The 17,387-nt window shown below is 56.4% G+C and overlaps 5 protein-coding genes across 5 annotated transcripts; 4 read left to right on the top strand and 1 right to left on the bottom strand.

Annotated features, from left to right (window-relative positions):
* Positions 1–2,085: 2,085 nt before the first annotated feature.
* CH63R_07448 (phosphatidylinositol N-acetylglucosaminyltransferase) lies at positions 2,086–3,612 on the top strand (the record flags this gene model as incomplete). The annotated part of the gene is made up of 1 exon (XM_018302423.1): positions 2,086–3,612. The coding sequence occupies one exon, from the start codon at positions 2,086–2,088 to the stop codon at positions 3,610–3,612; it is 1,527 nt and encodes a 508-aa protein (XP_018157201.1).
* Positions 3,613–3,751: 139 nt separating this feature from the next.
* Positions 3,752–4,513, bottom strand: CH63R_07449 (uncharacterized protein; the record flags this gene model as incomplete). Its single annotated transcript, XM_018302424.1, has 1 exon — positions 3,752–4,513. One exon carries the CDS (start codon positions 4,511–4,513, stop codon positions 3,752–3,754), a length of 762 nt encoding a protein of 253 aa, XP_018157202.1.
* A 1,149-nt stretch (positions 4,514–5,662) lies between these two features.
* Positions 5,663–6,568, top strand: CH63R_07450 (Heterokaryon incompatibility; the record flags this gene model as incomplete). Its single annotated transcript, XM_018302425.1, has 2 exons — positions 5,663–5,972; positions 6,120–6,568. The coding sequence occupies 2 exons, from the start codon at positions 5,663–5,665 to the stop codon at positions 6,566–6,568; spliced, it is 759 nt and encodes a 252-aa protein (XP_018157203.1).
* Positions 6,569–9,966: 3,398 nt separating this feature from the next.
* Positions 9,967–10,682, top strand: CH63R_07451 (CFEM domain-containing protein; the record flags this gene model as incomplete). The annotated part of the gene is made up of 2 exons (XM_018302426.1): positions 9,967–10,041; positions 10,125–10,682. The coding sequence occupies 2 exons, from the start codon at positions 9,967–9,969 to the stop codon at positions 10,680–10,682; spliced, it is 633 nt and encodes a 210-aa protein (XP_018157204.1).
* Positions 10,683–13,626: 2,944 nt separating this feature from the next.
* On the top strand, positions 13,627–14,991 carry CH63R_07452 (Duf914 domain membrane protein; the record flags this gene model as incomplete). Its single annotated transcript, XM_018302427.1, has 1 exon — positions 13,627–14,991. One exon carries the CDS (start codon positions 13,627–13,629, stop codon positions 14,989–14,991), a length of 1,365 nt encoding a protein of 454 aa, XP_018157205.1.
* Positions 14,992–17,387: the final 2,396 nt, after the last annotated feature.

A 17,387-nucleotide genomic window follows, 5' to 3' on the forward strand; every position in this document is an offset into this window, starting at 1 on the left:
GCTGGGACGTTGAAGTGTGCCAGCTGCAACAGTTGCACTTTCACCACGAAGGAGACATCGCGAAGACTCGAGACACCGAGGAAGACATCTCTCTCTTTTTGCACGCGCTTCACATCGTGGGTGCAAGAGCAGGGGGTTTTGCAAGCAAAGATAGATATCCCCGTCCTGAGGAGCTGGAACGGGTCTCCTGTGACAGTCTTGTTCAGCGCAGCCCGAGGTCCGCATCAACAGAAATTGCGAAACCCGCTTGTACCATGGATACAGATCTGTATGCATTCTAAGATGCTCAAAGCCCGTACCTTGAGGAACTCCTCCGAATGAACCGCCAATATTCCAAAATAAGCAGTTAAACTCTCTCAAATTCCAACGCGATGCCTGCCTGGCACGCCTGCCAGCGCTGCAGCCTGCAGCCTTTCAGGCCTAGCCCCTGCAGGGCGAAGTGAGGGGTCTGGACCGGCCGGCCTCGGCCTTGCCAACACACGGGGGACGCAGGGTGATGGCCCAGGAAAGCGGTAGCAAGCGAACAGCACAGGAGGGGGGAAGCATACAGAGTACAGGCACGCGATCAAAGAAAGCAGACAGCCACCCGTCCATGCCATGGGCCCATAGCACCCGCCATCTATTCCGCAAAGCCTCTGAAGAGGCAAGGGGGGAGTACTCGCAAGAAAACCGCTCAAGGGCCAGATCCAACGGGGCCGCCAATGGCCGATGGACCAGGGGACAAGCAGCGAACAAGCTTTGTACTGCTGCGGGCCTCCCTGCGAAGAAGGACGGGAGACAATTCCGAAGGAGAATGAACGCGGGGTCCGCCCAGAATGCTTCTGGAGACTGGGTGTGGAGACTCTCGTATCCCATCGGCAACAAGTCGCCATGTGTGAACTTGCGTGTTGGATAACGGTTCCTGAGAATGGCTGGGCGACACACCACGGTATCAAGGCACTCTTAAGATTTCGATATACGCTAATTAATAGGGTGGTTATAGGCTCAGAAGCCTCTATGATACTGAGGTTCTAAAGGAAAGTTTTTCTTTATATTGTGTACCTCTGAGGTCTTGAGAGGGACCACCTTAGCAACATACCTTAGTACCCTACTAGCATAAGGGTTTGCGGGGTGCGGCGATGCCGGTCCCTATTGAGGTAAAGAGGGGCAGAGCAATACGTCGTCGTGGAACTCCGTTCGAGGCCCATCTCTCTCGGGAGTCGGGCGTCCGCTGTGAGGAGCTAGTGGGACACACCACCCTCGCAATTCAGTGGAGGGAGCGTACCGTAGCTGTGGTGGTCGTCGTGAGGGTAATGTGCATGCGTGGGGTTAAGCTTCGCGAGAGTTGGAGAGCGGGATGCCGCGGGTCGCGATGCTGACGATGGCAGGCGAGTCTGTATACTACCTACTGTAGGTAGGGATACTTGCCACCGCTAAACGAACTCTTCGCTGCTTCGCCTCGAAATGTCAGGAAGCTGCCGTTTCGCGAGAAAAGGTTCGGTGCTGGTTCCTCCCGAGTCGGGCAAAAGAGAGTTAAGCCTGGTGCTACCCTCCCTGCCCTCCTACAGCTGAGCTAATGCCAGCAAGTGCTGCAACCCTGAGTGGACTGATTTGGGATCGAACAGACAAGACAGTCGGGCTTGAGTCTTCATGGGTACTTAGTTAGGCGGGAGGCACCACTTTTCGGCCACCACATTGATGCCAGCTGAAGAAAGAAAGCTGAAAAAAGAAAGATTGCCCAATCCGGCGACGGGCCCGGGCGGAAACCCCCTGTTATTGGCTCATTGCCGAGTAAGCGACAACCTCGAGGAGGGAGCCCCATAGTCTCTCGGCTAGTTCCCCCACCAATCTTCTCTCTCCGCCTGTGCACGTACCCTTTTCTTTTTTTCTTTGGTTCCCCCCTTGTCTCTTTGGCTGCGGCCCTGGTCCATCCAACCAGCCTTGCGCTCTTCCTCTGTCCATCGGCGCCTGCGAGGCTGAGAAGCGTCTCGGTCTCAACGCCCAGCGATCATTGACGCGCACTTCCAAGCCATTGGGTCTCGGTTCGATTTTCGACACCCGTCTTCTTTATCGTCCCGAGAGCCGTGCCCCGGCAGCCCCGGCCTGATGTCGCCGACGACGCCGACGGACTTTGGCACCTTTCCCCCGCCCCTTACCCGCTCCTCCACACTCCCTGTCGGCTCCAGCACCGGTGGCACGAACAGCACCAACAACAGCAATACTCACATCGCGCGCCAAGACCGATCGCGCCTCGCCCCCGAAGATGCCTTCCTGGCAACCTCACCGCCGCGTCGAAGCGTCCCTTCGTTCTCCGATGCCTCGACCGGACTAGATCACCGCGTCGCGCGCGCCCACCTCCGACACGGCGCCGTTGCCGGCGACCGCTCCCGTTCCCGCCGCAGTCGCAAGCGGACCTGGAAGAAGTTGATGTGGGTGAAGCAGAGCTACCCCGACAACTACACCGACCAGGACACCTTCCTCGAGAGCCTGCAGCGCAACCCGCGCCTACAGCCCTACGACTTCTGGCCCCTCGTCGCCGATTCCACTGTCATCGTCCAGCACGCCTGCTCGGTCATCGTTTTCATCGTCTTCTTCGTCCTCATACAGCAGAAGCGCGTGTCGCCCGTGTCGTTCGTGTCCTTCGGCAGCTTGGTCACTTTTCTCGGCTGGCTGCTCTGGGAGCGCTGGGAGGCCGACGAGGAGCGCAAGGACCTGAGTGGCTCGGCCGGCAGCGCGACGGCGGCCGGGCGGCGGGAACCGAGTCGGAGGACTGGTGGCGTGCGACGCCCGCCGCCGCACGTCGACGACGCCTCGGCCGTCACGACGGCCACGAGTTCCGTGACCAACCTCTCAGCCGGCGCCGAGCGTCCGGCGCGACACTCCCACTCCGCCTCGGCGAGCTCCCTCGTCTCCACGACGTCGACGACCTCGCAGCCCGCCCACCGCCGTCACAGCCAGGAGGTCACGGGTCACCCCCCACCGCGTCGGTCCTCATTCCCCCTCCCCGGCGATGACAACAGCCGTCTCAACCAACGCCTCAGCACCGTCAAGAGCGCCATCCTCATCTACTCGACCCTCCTCGGCCTATCGCCCATCCTCAAGTCCCTGACGAAATCGACCTCCCAAGACAGCATCTGGGCCATGTCCTTCTGGCTCCTGACCATTAACATATTCTTCTTCGATTACTCGGGCGGCGTGCGCGTCAGCATCCCCGCCTCGCTGTCGACCAACGCCGCACTCATGGCCTCGACGGTGCTCGCGAGCCAGCTGCCGTCGACCGGCCAGGTCTTCAGCCTCACGCTCTTCAGCATCGAGGTCTTTGGCCTGTTCCCCGTGTTCCGGCGTTACGCGCGGCATCAGAGCCGGGCCTACCACCACGCCATGACGGTCTTCCTTGTCCTCGGCGCCGGCGCGGGGGTAGGCATGATCGTGGGCGACGACGGGAGCGCCTGCTGCTGGCCGTGGAAGAGCGTCGTCGCGGGCATGGTTGTGAGCGTACTGATTGCGGCCATCGCGATGGGCGGCTGCAGCTGGTGGCTGATTGGGTTGCAAAAGTACAAGAACGAGATTTACGGCCCGTGGGACCCAGCGAGGCCGATCATCATGTCCCGACGGGCCTGGGACGATGAATGACGTGCAGGTGCAGGTGCAGGAAAATGCCAATTCTTTCCTCTCTTTTGGTGATATGGAATGAATACATAGGTATGAAAATAAATTCACAAGTCTTGTGTTCTGACGGCTTCGTGTTGTTTTGTGGGCAGCAGCTGCGTATCTATGCTGCCGCGAGGTAATGTGCCTTTTGCATCTCTTCCGACGACATGCCCTCGTCGTTCATGCCAGCTTCCTCTGTCTCTGTTGGCCATCGCCCCTCGCTAGGCTTTGTTCCCGTCTCCCAGCAGCGGATCAAGTATCCCATCAAGGCGCCCGCGGAGAGGACGGCAAGTAGAGCGCAGCAATGCGCCGCCGTCTTCCTCACGGGCTCGGGCGTCTCGGGATCCCCCGCTGAACCGGGCGATTTCCTCTTCGGCCTTTCATTTGTACCGGTGCGTGCGTTGCCGGCTACGGGTTCGGTTGTCATGCCACCCGCAAGCTTCGCTGTCCAGTCGGCGTGTCTTGCTGTCCAGGGGCGGCTCCCACCGCCGGAGTGGGCGCTTATGTGCCTCGCAACCTCCCCCAGCATCTTGTGCTCGACCGCTTCCCTGCCCATCGCCGGCGGCCTGACCGCCAGTTTTGCTTTGTAGATCTTGACCTTCGCCATTCGGGGCGGGCCCTGGAGGAGGCTGTACTTGATGAAGGAGTCCGTGTCAGGGTGGATAGCACGGGCGAGGGAGGGAGCGGAGTAGGACAGGCCGCGGTTCTGGATGAGCTTTAAGGCTGGCGATTTGGCTGGTAGACGTCTGGTGGGCGGAAAAATTGTCGACGAGAGTGTCCGAGTATCGTTTTGTGTGATTTGCGGGAGAGGTGTTTGTCGTGTAGTGGATGTCTGGGCAAGGGGAAGGGCTCTCTGGCCTCTCTGAAGCAAGTTTTGGAACATTGTGAATGATCTATCTTCTTCCCTCGGATTTTTCCTAGTCTCAGCAACAGGTCTTGCCCAGTGGACATGAGCTGGGTGGTTGTTCAAAGATGTATGTTCTCACATCAGCATTGGAGATGCCTGGCAAGTCTCACGGTCCAAACATTTGAGATTCAGTCCCGCCACGGTACCGTCAAATGCTTTTTAGTACCAATTTATGTTAAACTCAACGCACACACTTGAAAACTTTGACTCACATTGAGATATGGTTTGTCTGGTGAGCCAAGTCTTAACAAATGCTAGAGTGTCCAGGTATGTCTTCATTGACTCCTTCGTATCCGCATTGCTCTTCGTTCCCTCTAAGAGATAAATCTCAGCTGCACTCTAGCCACATCCGCCACCTGAAAATTCACGCTCGGTGTTTTGGGCGGCACTCTGGAAGAATAGGCATCAGCAAAAGTATAGTGACAAGGCAGGTCATATGGAAAGGCTAGCGGCGCTCGACAGAGAACGAAAAATGCATCAAGGCAGTGTATCAAGACAAATATTTGAAACAAGATGACGGGATCCTCGACCGTTCCTCTGTCGCAATAGTGAAGGCAAGTTGTTGGCCGGTTCGTGGACGAGGGTTTCTGTTGTGACGCTCTTGGTCTTGTCTGGTTCCCAAACCAGAGTGCTGCGCATAAGGGTTCTCGCTGATGCCTCAACACTGATGGTCTTTGAAGAAAGTGGCCGAGTTAGATTTACTCTGACACGTCGGCAGAGTACACTCGTTTTCGGGGACGTCGATTGGATTCAGACGGAACCAAGATTGAAGCATTACACAAGCTGGTGCCATTGTTGATATCTACTAGGGAGGTCGAGGAAGGGGCAGAACAGTCAAGAAGCAGCTGGCTACTTCCGCGCCTTCACCATGTCTTCCTCTTTTCCATTTTAGTTGTTCTCTCAGTCTTCTTTTTCCCAACACTCCCATTCTCTACAGAAGTTCTCTCTCTCTCAAGCTTAGATATTTCTATGCAGCCTTCGTCTTTCCTCGTCCGAGGTCAACATATCCTTCAACACCATCACTGTTGTTTCCGCTTCTGTACCTGGCCACACCCGCTCTAACCTTGCCCCTATCATCATCGTGTATAGAACATTCACCGTGGAAGCCGCGAGGGAAAAGTCGCCATGACCACGAACGGCGAGAGCCACGGTCGCTGGTCAACGTCAGCACCGCCTCGCGATCGCAACGAGGCGAATGCCCAGCTGAACGATCTGCTCCAGGAATCTGGCCTCGACTTAGATGAGGATACTGCAGAGGGTTTCAAGCAGGGAATTATCTACCGATCCTTAGAGATTCTATTGCAACAGCTGTACAGCACAGAGACTCGCTTCATCCACGAGATCATTCAAACCGCCGACGACAACGCATACGGCAAGAGTGCCACCAACGGAATTCCCCCGACCTTCTCACTGTCTCTGAAGGTTGGCCGTACAGGTGACACTAACACAGACAACGCCAACCCCGGCAAAGGATACATCTTAGAGACAGCTTGCAGTGAAGATGGGTTTTCTATGTCGCAGATGACTGCCTTAACCGACATTGGAGAAAGCACGAAGACAAAATGCAAGGATATTCACTGAGGTTGCACCGGCGAGAAGGGTGTTGGCTTCAAGGCTGTCTTCCGCATTGCCGACGTGGTTCATGTTGCAAGCGGCCATTCCAATTTCAAACTCGACAACCGCCATGGTATGATTGGAGCCCTACGTCCACTACATCTCTATGAGAAAGAACGCGACCCTGTTCGAACCATCGTCCGCAGGAACCTGTTGGAAGACTTCGGTCCTCGCGTCGAGCGGGTCCGGTTAGAATTCTCCAGCTGCCTCTTTTCTATCAATGATTTCGACCGCATCCCGCTCGTCTCCCAGATCTTGAAGGTTGATTTGTCAGAAACCCGCGAACTTCTGGAGGAAGTCGATGTTCGTTGCCCCCTTACCGGTAATCACGACATGTCCGACAATGCACTCGCGGCAGTCACGCCGGAGGATACAACGAGAGCACTCGCTTTCGGAAAGACGGCTGTTACAGCGTAACCTATTCAATCTTTCATAGCCCCTTGTGCAAACGAAATTGCCGCAAGCCAGCAGCAGAAGCGTTTCGAAGAGATTGGCCTCAGAGCAGAAGCATACGTGAGTTAAGTCATCTGCCAGAACACTGCCTGGTTTATCTGACGGCTCTCAAAGGTCAACGACTTCTTTGAGAAGAGAATACCAGACTGGGACTCCAAGACGCATTGGACAAGCCATCTCCAAGAACTTCGTGGTTACCCGGCGTTCTGTGGTGATGAGTCAACGATGGCTGACTTCACATATCGACAAAGGAGGAGAGCACATGCTACCAGTGCTTCGGAAGTTGAGAGCTCTACCGGGCTTATGGTGCCGCCAGACCATCACGTACCACTTCGAGGTGAAAGGGACCGTATTCGGCTGCGACGAACCTTGCCGTCTCAGCCAAAAGCAAATGGACCTGGTAAGCCCTGTCTGGTATTTTCCTCTAGAGCGTATTTAACCCACCTCTGTCGTTGGGTTTATCCTGATCCATGGTGGCGTATCTTTAAGTGTCGTTGGTCGATGACCGCATCGAACCATGGGGTTTCGACCACCCCTGCACGCCCACGAGAGAGTCTCTGGGCATTTTGGAGAGGATTCTTGTGTGTTCGGTTTCATTTGGCAGGGTAACATTTGCCCCGAGCTCTGAAAACGTTGGAGACGGAGACGTCTGGACAGACCAGACAGACTCACCCTTTCCCCCTTGGCCAATGGAATCAGGTATACCGTTAGAAGGTTTGCAGTGGCCGCCAAGCCCGTTCCAATAGCATGAGATACAAGCCCCGGTACGTTGATGGATTCAAGGCAAATGTCGACACAGCCACAGACATCGTTTGTTCAAATCGTATGGCGGTGCAGAACAAGAAGGTAGGAGTCTGCAAGTTTGGCCACCCCCAAAAGAATCATGTGACCATCAGCGGAGGGGGGAGGGGGCCATATGGAGTGGAAAGGGCAGGAATTCAAGTCCTCCCTTGGGTATGTCGAGTCACAACAGGAAGTGGACAGACGGCCAACAGCGCCTGCCACGCCGCCGCGACAGGACCGCGGGCGCACATAGTTCGATTAGTGGAGCGCTGGGCTTCGTTTCTGCTCGAATTTACGGCATCCGGAACAAGATGGCCTGGGTGTCTTGTTGCTTGCTGCTTGTTGTTGTTGCTGCTGCAAATTGTTGACATCCACGATCGTCCCACGGAGCATTTGTTGCGGGGGGGACTCCGCCCTGCCTTGCTGCTTTGCGCAAAGTGCCGCTCCCCCCCCCCTCCTCGGTCTCAGGCGGAAACGGGGATCAGAGCTCGTGTCGGGTGGGTTTATTGCACGGCGGTGGTCGGGATTTCTAACTAGAGAGACAGGAAGGTTCCAGAGGCCTGGGGAAGGCTCCAAGTCGTCGGGGCCCTATTCGTTGTTCTTATTATTCCATCGTACATCGTGTTGTCTCCACACCAAGCTGCCAGGTCGACGGGGTGACGGGTTGCGATATGACACCAGTCGGTTGGCCTCCTCCTCCTCTTCCATCTTCTACAACTTCTACAGAGTACTTCTTCTACTTCTTGGCCAACTTCGAGTTTGCTGAAAGCCAGGGAAGGAAGGGAAGAAGCCCATGTCCTCGAACTTGTTGTGATGAGGAAATGGCATGAAAAACCGCGCGTCTGGTTAGGCAAAAGCCAGGAAGGTTCAATCTTTTCAAATAGCCTTTGACCCGCCCGTCAAAATGAAATGAAGCGAGAAAACTCTTTCTCTACAGTATATAACACCGGGTTTCCCGGGCCTTGGGTGTCGCTGAGAAGCGCCTAGGCAACTCAGCGAAAACACATAAAGAGCATCCGTATCCCAACGTCTCTCGTCCCTGCAAGGAACACATCTTCAGCGAAACTTTGTTGAAATTGGGTTAAATCAGATGTCCGTGGCAGCCAGTAGGCTTGCAGGCTGTGGAGTCTATTTCCTTCTATTATTGCACCCTGGTCCCGGCTTCCGGGGCGGCGGCCATTACCCCCCCTGGTCTGCATGTCACCTTACACGATGTCATGCCAACCCAGCCGGCACTCTACTCACGAAGACTGCAGTCGTCGACCGACAGGCTCGCATGCCGCTTTTTGGGTTGAAACCCGTTGCTACCTCGGCGTGACGGCGACGCGTCCACGGGCCAACTAACGGTGAGGTGAAGAAGACTTTGGAATTGGTGACCTCGAATAAAACGCTCAGCGGGATAAAGGGGGTTAAGATGGGCATACAAAGTGAGGAGAGTCCGACGCGGGCATGCCCTCTGGGTCGATCAATCCGATGTCTCAGCACAGCACAGCCGGCGGCGTCAACGCGTCGAGTCAACGGGCTCAAGCCACCTGCCATCCAATTAAAACGCACGGGTGCCCGTATTCCCTCCCGTCCTGTCTCCCCCCCTTTCCGCCGTCTTGAGTCTCTCTGCCACATTTCAGGGCTGGGGGCTAATGCGGGCAAGCTGCAGAGAGTTCACGGACGGGGGGACCTCGAAGCTACATTGCAGCTGAGGTGAGCTACTGCATCTAGATAGGCCCCATAGATTGACGGACGGTGGGACGTGCAAGCTGCCCTCTTGGAAGAATCCCGCTCTCTCTCTCTCTCTCTCTCTCTGTCTGTCTGTCACTCTCTCTTGTCTCTGTCTTTCGAATGAGAAAGGGATAAACATTCGATGAAGCTCGACAAGAACCGCTTCCGTGAGCTCAATTGGGCCAAATGCAGCGCCACAAGCTCAAACACACCTTGACCGAGTATGCTGTCATGATTCTGCTCTGGTCCCCGAGTGTTTGTCTTAACCAGTCCTCCTCCCAGAGCAAAATTCCCCAGTCCAAGATTGCATGTTCCTTGCGAATGGAACCGTCCAGGTCCGGGGGGTCTGATCCACCGTCCACGTAGCTCGGCAAAGAGGGCGGCGCCTCGAAGGCCTTCGATGGCCGCCGTATCCCTTGCCTCCTCTCCTCTTCTCTCTGTCCGTTCCAGTCCAGTCCAGGGCAAGGCTGGTCCCGTGCCAACAGAAAAGGCAAGATGCGAGTCAACTGCCCTTGTGTAACCCCCCTCTCCCAGCGACAACGGCACAACGCGCACGACCTGCGCGGCGCAGGTATGTGGAATAAGCTTTTGCAATGAAATGCAGAAAAGGGAAAGCCTCTGGACAGGGGTATCGCATCTGTTCATGGTGGCTTGCGCATATCCAGGACGCATATTTATGCTCCCCCCTCCCCCTTCCCGTCTCCTTGGGTCGATACCGTTAACGTCCCTCTTGAACGCTCCTGTATCTTAATCCCAACGTCGGCTGTCCTTCGCTCTATAGTCTCCCGCCACACCACGATTCGAATCCAGTCCTAAGTCTTCGCTCTCTTTTTTCAACAATCAACTACCAGCCACACTTCACAATGAAGTTCACCCTCGCTCTCGTTGCCGCCGGCCTCGTCGCCGCTCAGGACTTCTCTGGCCAGCCCGAGTGTGCCGTATGTTCACCACAACAACTCCTCACTCACTCAAGACTGTGTGATCACCCATACAAGTTGACTAACACAACTCGTTCCCTTAGATCCCGTGTCTGCGCGATGCCATCCCCCAGGTCGGCTGCGCCCTGACCGACACCGCTTGCCAGTGCACCCCGGCGACGCAGCAGGCCCTCGTCCCCGTCGCCGCCTCCTGCCTGCTTGCCGCCTGCAACTCGGCCGACCTCGGCAGGGCCCAGGCCGCCGCCGCCGCCGCCTGCTCCGCCTTCCAGGCCACCGCCGGTTCTGCCCAGCCCACCGCCTCTGCTTCCGGTGCTGTTTCCTCTGCCGCCGCCTCGCCCTCGGCCTCCGTCTCGGCCTCCGTCTCGGCCGCTGTTTCCTCTGCTGTCGCTTCCGTCAGCGCGTCCGCCAGCGCCGCCCTGTCCTCCGCCTCCGCCGCGGTCACCTCTGCCCTCAACGGCACCGCCGCGGTCAGCAGCGCCACCCTGACCGCCTCGCGCACCGCTTCCACCGCCAACCCCTCCGGCACTGGCGCCAGTGCCAGCACCACCACTGCTGCCTCCACCAACGCCGCTGCTCAGGGCTCCGTTGCCGTCGGTGGTCTGGCCCTCGCCGCCATCGCCGGCATCGTTGCCGTCCTGTAAGCGGGCCTTGGGCAGAAGATGTGGTGAAGTCTCTTTTTTTTCTAAAATTTCCCCTTCATGCGGACGAGAGAGGACTGTATGTGTGGGGTGAACTATGGCCGGACGTCTAGAATGTTATGAGGATGGACGTTGGAACTGAGAGACAAGTAAAAAGGTTTCATGATCATGGCCTGTGGGTTGCTGGTGATGCAACGTCTTTCCGCGAGACACAGGGTAACATACTTTAATTGAATATACCAAACAATGTTAGACAGTCACGCTTGCATGACGGCGATGGGAAATTTGGCTGCGTGTGTTTTCGTTCCATGTGCACTTAGAATTAGATTGTTTCTTGAGCACGGGATGGCTGTGTCACGCGCTCGCCCTCGCACCATCTCGCAGTTAACCCTGCTCAGCATGCAGGTTGGTACTGAGGAAGCCAAAAGACGCTTCACCCGTGGGAAACGGTTCTGTGAACTTTCAAGGCCAGCCTTGTACAGTCATGTTGCCCTTCGTTGCGGTTGCGTTGAAGAGGTAGCGATAATGTTGCAGGCTTGTGGAATGGGAAGATGTATTGGAGAGCCAGCCTTGACCGAACACCCTCGCGGAGTCGAATGAAAGCTCAACTTTGACGTAAAAAGGATTATGATAAAAGCGACACATATAAATGATCTGTTTTCTCGGTGTCGATTCGCTCCAGGCTAGCCGCCAAGAAGAAGGTCAAACTACAACAGCCAAAGAGCAGCCGGACGCGAGGGGCAGACGATGACTGTGCCTGATGCCCATACATCTTCGATGGGGGACGTTATATCGCCAAGTATCATTTATCTACATGTCGATTTATGCACCACTAACATCGCAACCTGTGCTAGGGACGCATCAACAAGTGCCGGTGACAGTAACAGGAGCCTGGGCCGGTGGAGTGGGGCCAACCCAGGGACCGGCGCCGGGCGACGTCCGTGACCAACGCCGGCGAGCCGGTTTCGCAGTTTCTCGGGTCAAGTCCAGGGCCAATCTGTAACCGAATACCGGCACGTTAACCTTGGACTCTCTTCAGGTGATTCATCACGCCTTGACTTCTAGGTGAATGATGACAAGCAGGCAGGGGGCTTAGGTGATTTTCCACCACCGGTTTGCTGGTGCTTTGCAAGAACACATGATGAGCCAGAGTTTCAGACTCCGTTGCATCTGTTCTCACGAGCAATCCGTTTTATGAGTCTGTCTGTCATTCTTAATTTCAAACTCAGAGTCTTTCTTTAAAATACGCTGCTGGATTCAGTTCGGATCACTAAAGCATGAGGTTTCACTTGGGTTCTGCGTCTGGCTCCCCTGCAGCTCCATGCTGTTACCTCGTGGCCCACAAGTCGTCTGTGGTTTCTACTTCATCGAACCCCAATACTCAAGCTCATAAATGACAGTTTCGAATGGGTGGGTACGTTGGGTTGAGCCCATCTTTGGTTGGTATCTCTATATGTGTCTTGATGATACTATGTCACGTAGAACTCCGTTGGTGAGACGAAATGGAATCAGAGACCTGGAACCAAGACTACCGGAAGTCTGCCTGAAAAAATTACCGATCCTCTCGCCTAATTCGCATGGGTTTACTTTGAATTCTTTACTTGATAATCTCTACTTAACTGCTATCAAACAGTAGCACGGTGCACCTTTATGGGAGGCGTCAGCTTCGCGATGACAATCTGGATGGGCAGCTCTTCGTCTTCGGGGTTCGCAATGCAGCCGTTCCAGCTGGTCACCACCATCCCCGACCTACAGCACGAGAAGGTGTGTCTTCTGGGCTTGAACAACTAAGAGGCATTGCCCAAACTGACGGTCCCATGACGCTACTGCTGGCGGATTCCAGCTGAAAAGCTCAAGGTTGCAACAGAAATGGCAAACTATTCGGTGGAGTGCATGCAAAGGGAAAGGATTCAAAGGGCCCGCCAAAAACCAGTGGTTGGCGCCTGCTGCCGGCCCCCCTCCCTTGCCCCACTATTAGCCTGAAGAAGCACGCCAACACGGCCAGGTGAGCAAGAACCCGGGCTAGTCGACGGGGATCGCGTCCCCTAAAACGACGTGCTGGCCGGCGTGCCAAGCACTAGGAGAGGGCAAAACTTTGGAAATCGGCCGGTCCCGCCATGCTGGGCCGGTTGCGGTGCAGCGGTGGAAGCGGTGGGCTAGCATTCCGGACCAGTCAGGCGAGCGGAGGCGTCACATGAAGAACCATAGGAACCACCAGGACCACACCCGGAACCCCTCAACCCAATACATACCCAGCATGTATCCCTCGTGGCGACTGCGATAGCTCCCCACTACCGTCCACCAGTGAGTGGTCATCGACCCTTGGCGATAGCGATTAGCAGCTGAAAGGTTTTTTTTTCTTCTTCTTTCTTTTCCTTAGTCGAGTGACCGGGATCTCACCTCACGGTGATAAAATCAAAAGAATAAACCCCCAGCCTCCCTGCCCCTCCTACCTCCCACTACTCTACTCCTTCGCGACCGATAGAAAAAAGGGTGTGTCGACCAAAGTTCTGCGCCGGTCTCGACTGTTCTTTCCCCCCATCGTCACGCGCGGCAAACGAAAGGGATAGACATATCACTACCAGTGACCCCGCCTCCACACAACCTCCGACGACAATCATATGTTGCGCGCCGACTCGGGCCTCTACTTCGCATACCACTTCCCGGCACATCAGTCCATGTGCCGTCCTATCGCGAGATAGACACAACAGCAGGCGACTTTGAGTCTTTGCGCTTGCTGACAGGGGACGAGAAAGACCAGAAGGCATCCTTCACTTTTGATACGATACATTAAACCCGAGAATACGTCGACAACGACATACTACTGATCGACCTCGCGCGCAAGGTATGTCTGTTCACTAAGCCCCAAACTACAATGAAGATGCTCCGCCCCCCCTTCTCGTACGGCGGCGACGAAGGCTAACCCCATCATCCAGATCGCCGCCGCATGCCCGGTATCTCATCCCGCCTCGAGACCATCCTGTCGCTACCGCCCCTGCGCTTTCCCTTCGCCGGGCGGATCGCAGAAACCGGCACCCATACCGACACCGACACCGACCCCCGCCGACAGAGACACACCTACGAGCCGCTACCCACCATGGACGACACGGCCAAGAACCTGTACGCGGCGCCGGTGACGACGACGCAGATTACGGCCGGACCCGACGAGTCGGAGCTCGTCAACCAGGGCCTGCACGACATCGAGGCGCGCAAGGTGCACTGGTGGAGCTACTTCACGACGCTCGACTTCTGGATCGTCCTCCTCATCGGCCAGATCCTCGCCCTGTGCATCACGTCGACCAACACCTTCACCTCGTTCCTCGCCAACAACGGCGTCTCCATCCCGGCCTTCCAGACCGTCTTCAACTACATCCTCCTCTTTCTCATCTACTTCCCCGTCACCATCTGGAAGTACGGCTTCAAGAAGTGGGCGGGGATCGTTGTGCGCGACGGCTGGAAGTACTTCATCCTCTCCTTCCTCGACGTCGAGGGCAACTACTTCACCGTGCTCGCCTACCGCTACACCAACATCCTCTCGGCCCAGCTGCTCAATTTCTGGGCCATTGTCGTCGTCATCGTGCTGTCCTTCTTCCTGCTGCGCGTGCGCTACAAGATCTTCCAGATCGTCGGCATCCTCGTCGCCATCGGCGGCTGCGGTGTCCTGCTCGCCAGCGACCACCTCACCGGCTCCAACGGCGGGCCCGGCGTCGACCTCGTCAAGGGCGACCTCTTTGCCTTGCTCGGCGCCACCCTCTATGGCGTCACGAACGTCGCCGAGGAGTGGTTCGTCAGCCGCCGGCCCGTGTACGAGGTGCTCTCCTTCATGGGCATGTGGGGCATGTGCATCAACGGCGTGCAGGCCGCCATCTTCGACCGCGACTCGTTCCGTGAAGCCACCTGGAACGGCCCGGCCATCGGCTACCTGCTGGGCTACACCTTCGCCCTTTGCCTGTTCTACAGCCTTGTGCCGCTGCTGCTGCGCATGGCTAGCGCCGCCTTCTACAACATCTCGCTGCTGACGGGCAACTTCTGGGGCATCATCATCGGCGTCAACGTCTTTGGCTACGCCGTCCACTGGATGTACCCCATCGCCTTCGTGCTCATTATCCTCGGCCAGGTCGCCTACTTCCTCGCCGGCAGTATGCTGGGCGATTCCAAGAAGCCGTGGCTGGGCGACAACCAGGAGAACGGCGTCGCCGGCCTGGGCACCGCCAAGCTCAAGGCCATTAACGCCGCGCGGAAGCGGCAGATGGGCACTTCTGGGATGACCGGCACCCGCGAGAGACGACCATCTGCCGAATCAGTTGTTTGAGGAGGAGCTTGATTCAGGATGAGACAGGAGGGGGGAGGAGGATTATATGTCTTGGTTTTCTCTTCATGGCGATTTGTCTTTCACCCCCCCGATTCTGAGCTTGCTGTGGTGATGGCCGTGGACGACTCACAACGCTAGCCGGGACCGGCGTGGTGAGATCCATGTCTTGATATTCCCGTCCCGTGTTGGAGCCCCCCCGCACGCACGTACATCATGTATCCCCGTTATGCAAGGGGAACAACGTTACTACACTATTGGATATGCAAGACTTCACCACTTACTTATCTTATCATCAGCTGTCGTGCTTCTTTGTGCCGCGTCATGACTCTGACCCAGCGCTTTACAGCTCTTATTATCAGAACTTTCTGTCGGAAGTGCACCCTCGGGATTGTGCGTTTCGAGGTGAAGAGCCTCACGGCTTCCCCACCGGGGTTCATTTTGATATCAACCTTAGCCGGCCGGGTGGGAAAAGGTGGGGGGGGGGGGGGGGGTTCATTGACCGACCAGTGGCTCCGGCGCCCTGGATCGGGCGATTGGAATATCAGAGTTCAGAGACTTTTTATCCATCTCTATTCCTTCTTGACTCGCAACTGGACTGCGAACCTGGCCCATGGAGCTGCTTTTGAAGGGCAGGCAGGGAGGTCGCCCCGAAAGAAGTCTACCTCTCTCTGTCTGCGAAGCCCCCCGTTCGTCGTTTCTTCTTCTCTTTCGAGAGCCCGGGCGTCATACCACGCCCGCCTTGCCACGCCTTGCACACAATGCTGCAAGGCCTCGCTCAAATGTTCCACAGTTTTCTCCGCCGTGTGCCCGCGCCAAGACGTGCAGCGCCCGTACCCCTCCGTCGCCCGCGACAGTTGTGCCGCTCGAGGAGTCGCTTGACCCTGAGAAAAGGGTTGCGCAATTCGACCCGTACCACACGATGTGCATGTATGTATGTATGTGTGTACGCAGTCGCACGCGGTAGCTGTTCGCCGGTTCGTCGAAAACCTGCCACCGCATTAGAATTTGTAGATGGATGAAAGTTCCGCGCCCGGCGCCCTTCCCGAGTGACATTTCAATGGACCCACTCGCGGGCCGCCGTTAGGGGCCCTTAGTAGCCTCTCATGTTGTAATGTACCTGATAAGGCAAGTACATCATCTCAGTGAACCCTCATCGGTCACCACGTACACTTGTTCTCGCTCATGTTGGCCACAAGGGAGGGAGAGTATGTGAGAGAGAGATGTCAACTTCATTAACCTCCAGTCCGCCTTTTCTTCCCTTTCTCCCCCCCCAAATCTGATACACGACGGAAGACGACGATGTGTGTTGGGAAGCAAGGAGACCTTCGCTGTTTCTCCCTCCCTTTCGAACAGGAAACGGCAATGGGCACTCGTAGTTCAACCACTGGCAGCCGTCCGGTTCGATGCGTCTCAGGCGAACCGTGTAACCTGACGACTTTCCGGGGGGCTTCGTGTATCCTAGTCTTTTCGTCTTCTCTCTCGGCTCCTGTGGCCTGTCCTGCGTGTGATCCTCGCCGCGCTGATTGGCGTACGAGCCCCAACCCCTTGGACTCAGGCGCCCCTCGTTTTCGCCTTATACGATGTACACGACACGACGCCCTCGTCACTTCGGTAAGCTGGATTTCCCTGTGACATCGCAAACTGTCGTATACAGACTCATCTGCTTCATCCGTTCCATGATTTGCGCGAGATGGTGTCGCTCAAGATTACACCGCTTGGTCGGGTCTCATCCATCGCCCGGCTTGTCCCCCTCCTCAATCAAACAACCTTTCTCGGGTTCGTCATATCAGCCGTGGGTTCGGCCGCTCACGGTCTTGCCATCCCGACGCTGGGATGTTCGGGGCCTCGAGGATCGAATCTCAGGAGGTCAAAGTTTGTTTTCTCCTTCTGCCCGAAGTCTCAGGCGCAGCCACCGAGCAGGCCGGTTGCCAAGATATCCCCGTACACTTGATAACACCGGTACCTCCTCCCGCTTTCGTCTCAGGCTCGAGGTAAATTTCTCCCCTCGCGGCTTTCGTTTTATCTCATTCCACCTCCCGATCCTCTTCTCCACGAACGTATGCCTTTTATTCTACCCACAACAGCCCCGGTTTCTATCTAGAACCGACTGTTGGACAGAGAGAAAGAGAGAGAGTCCTCTTGTTGCCATCCCGACCAACTCGACTGCTCTCCTCCGACGGTAACAGCAGCATACTAATCATTGCGACACAAGACGCAAAGTCTATTCACATACTGGCTCAAACCCAGCTCTAGCACACACTCACCGATTCGGCGGTGGGGCTATTAACTCGCCCTGCTCTCGGGGACGCGGTCTGAGCTCAATGACCGGCTCGAGCGTCATCTGATATATCGCGGGCTGCTCGCTCGACTCCTTGGAAAGGCGTTAACGGATTTTT

Source organism: Colletotrichum higginsianum, chromosome 5 (assembly GCF_001672515.1).
Source record: "Colletotrichum higginsianum IMI 349063 chromosome 5, whole genome shotgun sequence".
NCBI lineage: Eukaryota > Fungi > Ascomycota > Sordariomycetes > Glomerellales > Glomerellaceae > Colletotrichum > Colletotrichum higginsianum.